General features: G+C 39.3%; 1 protein-coding gene across 2 annotated transcripts; it reads left to right on the top strand.

Annotated features, from left to right (window-relative positions):
- The first annotated feature begins 75 nt into the window (after positions 1-75).
- Positions 76-4,735, top strand: tmem120aa (transmembrane protein 120Aa). 2 transcript variants are annotated; one of them, XM_047042960.1, is made up of 12 exons: positions 76-290; positions 922-1,040; positions 1,248-1,364; positions 1,510-1,569; positions 1,675-1,770; positions 1,904-1,993; positions 2,895-2,960; positions 3,051-3,112; positions 3,294-3,389; positions 3,482-3,546; positions 3,857-3,925; positions 4,252-4,735. In XM_047042960.1, the coding sequence occupies exons 1-12, from the start codon at positions 213-215 to the stop codon at positions 4,363-4,365; spliced, it is 1,032 nt and encodes a 343-aa protein (XP_046898916.1). In that variant the 5' UTR covers positions 76-212; the 3' UTR covers positions 4,366-4,735. The 2 variants fall into 2 exon arrangements, with proteins under 2 accessions (XP_046898916.1, XP_046898917.1); XM_047042961.1 differs by having other exon boundaries at positions 3,297-3,389.
- The last annotated feature ends 714 nt before the right edge of the window (positions 4,736-5,449 follow it).

Here is a 5,449-nt window from a genome sequence, read left to right on the forward strand (position 1 = left end):
GTAGCTCTAAAAATACGTAATACAGGCACCGCCCCCCAAACAGCTGTTGTATTGTTTGAATCTGCTCATTGGTTCAGACCACAGCTCGGGGAGGGCGGGGAAAACAAGATCGTTATTACGTTACCTCATTGGCTGAAATAGTTAAACCAAACTACATCGCAGAGGTGGCAGAGGTGTAAAAGGTGGCCTGTCTCTTAAACGTCAATAGCAAAATGTTATTTAGTCCGTCGGGTATATCGGAATGTGTTCAGGAGTGGAACGATCTTGAAAAGGACTATCAACATGTCCAGGTAAGGGGTTGTGTGCTTTGATACTTCAACCTTGCTTACTAGAAGTTATGAAAAGACAGAAGTAGTTGGTTCAACTTGCTGTCAATCATTTGCCAGACAAGGCTAACAAATCTGTTGTTGCTAGTGCTACAGTTAGTGTGCACCAAACTATGTTTTTAAATGTGCATTGTTTTACACTGGAATTTAGGACTGTGAATGCAAGCCGTTTTAACATCTTAATTGGATTATCTGAAAACCATTAAGTGAAGCCAACATTTCACACATCTAAATACGGCAATAAACTTGAAATCTTTATAAGCTTTCCTCATCGTCCATAGTGTAGGCCAACATGCCAGAATGGACACGTGTTGAGAATAGCTTCACCATTCTGAAGCAAGACCATACAAGTCTGTACAATTTCTCAAAATTGATTGCGAGATTATAAAGGACATGCTTCCAAGTATTGCTATTTGAAATGAGTACCAGTTCCCTAGTGTGAAAGTAATGGGCAATCATTTGTTTTGTGGTGCAATATCCCTTAAAGAGTAAACACGTCTGGTCTAAAACCATTTCTCTCCAATCGATTGTATTGAATGCTCTGTGTGTCAGTAGGGAAGCTATTCACCTTTTACTTTTTAATTTGACCCATAAGGAGACTCACCGTTTGTATAAACAGAAGCTGGAGGAGGTGTCAAAACTACAAGAAAGCTGCACAACTGCTATTACACGGCAAAGGAAGAAATTAAAGGACCTGACGGTGTCACTAGAAGAGTGGGTATTAAGCCGTTACATTTATGATTTAACTAGCATGTTAAAATCAATTATTCAGCTCCACTCTTGGGGGGGGGGGGGGGGGGAGTGTCTGGCATGTAGTTATAAGCATGATCTTAAGTTATCAAACTTTTACTGGGGTAACGTAACTTTATCATGTGTTGTCTTTCTATGTCATGATCTATTTTACTCAATGTTTACATCTAGATGCAAGGAGAAACTGAATCCAGAAGAAATGAATGTGATAGATGGGATCCAGGAATCTATCAGGGATAGGCCAAATGTTTTCTTTGAGATGGAGTCTTTCTTGCCAAAGAAGAATGGGTAAAATAGATAAGAACCTTAACCAAGTTTTGCATGGCAGTTTAAGATTACTTTGTACTTTGGAAATGTGATACTGTCAGTATTGCCTTTCAACATCCTTGTGGATTAAATTTGAAATCACTAACTACTTTCGTTTCCTGTTCAGACTATACCTCAGTCTGGTTTTAGGAAATGTGAATGTAACGCTACTCAACAAACAATCCAAGTTGGTGATTTTTTTTTTCTTTTTTTTCGCCAAGTAGTGTAACATATATCTTTTCCTGAGTGTGTACAAAAAAAAGATATCCTCTCTCTCTTTTCTCTCTACCAGATTTGCCTATAAAGATGAATATGAGAAATTTAAATTGATCCTGACAGTAATCCTCTTCGTCTTCTCCTTCACTTGTCGCTTTGTGGTCAGCTACAGGTAAGTCAGTTTTGGGTCTCGGTTCAATTTCAGGTATTTTATTTGCAACACATAATCTTTTTAATCGCGACATTTAGTTCTTATCCGACAGTTGATATTACTCTCTCCAACAATGAACCTTTTCTTTTTCCAGAGCCCTAGATGCTCTCTTCAACTTCCTGTTGGTATGGTATTACTGTACTCTAACCATCAGAGAAAGCATCCTCATCAGTAATGGCTCCAGGTCAGTATCTGACAACATATTGAGAACTAGCAGGCAGACATTGCTCTAGTTTTGTCAAATGAGCCGTAGATTCTGCAACTGACCAGCCTTCTGATAAGGTGCTGCAACATCAGTCAACACACTCCCCTTCAAGGCTTTTCTCGCCGTTGCTGCAAACTTAATCGAACTCTGTGACTTTTACCACACAGCCTCTTTACTCTGTTTTCGGAGAGCTTCGTTTATTAGTCTGGCATGATAATTTTATAACTTTTAAAATGTCGGAATGTGATGAAAACTAAAGTAAAACCTTGGGGCTGTGGGAAGACCTTCTCCACTCGCCATCTCAAGCTGACTGACCAATTACACACCTCACATATATCAAACATTATTCATGTTACAGTTATTCAATGGGGAAACTTGTATGGTCATATTTAATTCAATAGTAAAATTCTATAATATTACCAAGGTTGTCAGCCTTAATAGAAATAAGCATGCAAATAAACTATGAAGAAGTGTGTTATAAACTATTCTGTACTCATTTTTATTGAAGCGACACTTCTAACTTTACAATGCTTCCCCTGCAATGTACTATTTACTTTTCTACACGTGGTCCAGCAAGACAGAGCGCTTCTGTGGCCATCTCGTGACACAAGTCTTGTGTAGAGGCTGCTTTGTTATCCGAGTGTGGTAGTCCTTGTGTGTTAACACACAAGTCTCCTTGTCCTCACATTGGACAGAGTTTTGTGTGACTCTGTGCTACTATGTGCAGCGTATACCTGCATTCCTGCATTCATACAATACCATTAGCAGTATGAATGCAGTCATTGATGCATGGAAACTGATGTTTTTGTATTCTACTCGATGTGGTCTTACATTTTACGTGTGTAGGTTGCTCTGTCAACTCAATTATTTTGTACTTCAGAATCAAGGGCTGGTGGGTGTTTCATCATTATGTATCTACTTTTCTCTCTGGGGTCATGCTGACGTGGTGAGTATACAGTCCCAGCCTTCTACATCGGTTAATGGTTCTGGTAGGATTGCCCGCAGTCTCGATTAACTGTCCACCGTCTCTCTCCAGGCCTGAAGGCAAACTGTACCAGATGTTTAGAAGTCAGTTCCTCACCTACTGCTTGTACCAAAGTAAGAGAAAAGATGCATAGTGAGAAATATAATGACTGTGTGAATCATTTTGTGACCAGATATTTAATATTTGTGTTCAAAGGAGTCCATTTTGAGATTACCCATTGATTATTGCTAGGTCATATAGGAAAAAATATTGACACTTGAGATTTAGCATGATTTTGTTTTGTTTCATTCAAAGTAGGATTTGTGCAGTTCCTCCAATACTATTACCAGAGTGGCTGTCTGTACAGACTGCGAGCTCTAGGAGAACGACACAACATGGACTTGACAGTTGGTGAGCGAGAAAAGGACCACCATTACAAATGCAGTACATTTCTGTGCATTGTTCATTGGCTCGTTACTAATATAATCTTAGCTCTACATTAGAAGGTTTCCAGTCTTGGATGTGGCGAGGCCTGACCTTCCTCCTTCCCTTCCTGTTCTTCGGTCATGTGAGTGTCACGTTCCCCCTGTAGTGCACACCTAAGACCTTTCATATCCACTCTCAAGCCCACAAAGCTACACCACATGACACTTGAAAGGTCACAGAGTCATCATTACCTTGGTCTTCCTTTCAGTCTGCTGAGCTGTTTTTTGTTGTCGATGTTGTTGTTTTTATATCTATAATTTTTTGGGTGAATGGGTACATGACAACTGTTGTTTGTCTTGTGACTTTGGCAATAGTGGCAGGGTTAATACTGGACACTGTTCTGCATGGGTCTGTTGAGCCTATGTGTGACAGCAATGCTCTGTGTGTTGTAGTTCTGGCAGCTCTATAATGGAGTCACACTCTTCCGAATGGCCCAGCTCCCAGAGTGTAAAGAGTGGCAGGTCAGTGAAAACATTCCAAAAGCCACACCTGTTCTACGATCAGTTTCATCATTCCGATTTACAGTATTCCACCCATTATGCATAACCCCGATGCATAACCTTTACCACTTTGTGTGTATTCGGGGGTCAGATGGCTGAGCGGTTAGGGAGTCGGGCTATTAATCAGAAGGTTGTTGGTTCGATACCCCGGCTGTGCCAAATGAAGTTGTGTCCTTGGGCAAGGCATTTCACCCTACTTGCCTCGGGGGGAATGTCCCTGTACTTACTGTTAGTCGCTCTGGATAAGAGCGTCTGCTAAATGAAAAATGTGTGTGTTTGACACCCAGGTTGTTATGTGTGGCTGCTCCTACCTGGCACTGTTTATGGGGAACTTCTTCACCACGCTCGGAGTGGTTTACCAGAAGTACATGAATAACCAGGACAAATCCAAAAGCCTCTAAGACGGCAACAGAAACCGACGACGACACATTGACACAATGAATAGAGAAGACGTGTGCAATTTTGTGTTTTACTGTAGGCTACTAATTAGCTATTTATTTGTTTATTTTACTAGATCTTCGTTCTCTGTTTACATTACCCCTGGCATATTTAAATGGTTATTTTGTCGTATTCACTATTCTGTTGTCTGTTACATTAAAGAGGCTTGTCTAAAGTGTTCTGTACTCTCTGAGGATGTTTGAATATGTTTACGGAACAGGAAAAACATATTGGCCTTGGAGTGTACTGACAATCACTTACATGTTATAAATACAGAAATGTGAACATTTGGGGTCATTTTATGACTTTGAAATAAAAAATCTTTGAAATCCACCCACTAAATGTTGGATCAAACTCATCAAAGTATAAATTGTTCACATAAAAACATGATCTGTAACATGCTGCACTGTCACATTTTCTGATGGAATTGTGTTAATCATCAATGAGATGAGAACATTACTAGTCTAAAAGTCTATCAATGTGCCAGTCTGAAATCTGTCATTGTGTTGAATATACTCCCCACAAGCCACAGACCCTGTCTGCAGATTGTTTATTTAACAAAATGCTAATGTCTCATTAGCAAGTTATTGTTTGAAACACCCATCTTAACAGTTTTTGTGAATTGTCCAATGGGATCTGAATATGGATCATCATGTTGGCCATTTAGCTACACTTTAAATATAGACAGAGCAAATGTAAAATATTAATGTTAATTATTATATACGAATTCACAATTGGTCCATTCAAATATTACATATATGTAATACAATACGTTATTTGGTAAAATATTTTGTACTTTAGGCCAATCAATCTGAATTTACCTCACAATACAATACCAGTGTAGATAATTTAACTACGATGGTGTTGGATGCTTTTCTCAGGACTAGTTCACACACATTCTTTCAATGTTTAGGCTACACTCTTGACTATTTTTAGATAAGGTTAGGTCGTTATTATAAAGGATCCAGTTAAATATTGATTTCTTTCAGACAGTTAAACCCGCCATTTTCTTGCAAGCGTCAAGTCCATTTAAACCCAGCAGGGGGA

This window comes from Hypomesus transpacificus, chromosome 20 (genome assembly GCF_021917145.1).
Source record: "Hypomesus transpacificus isolate Combined female chromosome 20, fHypTra1, whole genome shotgun sequence".
In the NCBI taxonomy this organism is placed as follows: domain Eukaryota; kingdom Metazoa; phylum Chordata; class Actinopteri; order Osmeriformes; family Osmeridae; genus Hypomesus; species Hypomesus transpacificus.

Excerpts from the sequence above, each read along its gene's own strand:
- tmem120aa (XM_047042960.1), top strand. The coding sequence starts at position 213 with ATGTTATTTAGTCCGTCGGGTATATCGGAATGTGTTCAGGAGTGGAAC. Across the intron at positions 1,771-1,903 it reads CGCTTTGTGGTCAGCTACAG|AGCCCTAGATGCTCTCTTCA; the intron begins GTAAGTCAGTTT and ends TTCTTTTTCCAG. Across the intron at positions 3,113-3,293 it reads CACCTACTGCTTGTACCAAA|TAGGATTTGTGCAGTTCCTC; the intron begins GTAAGAGAAAAG and ends TTTCATTCAAAG.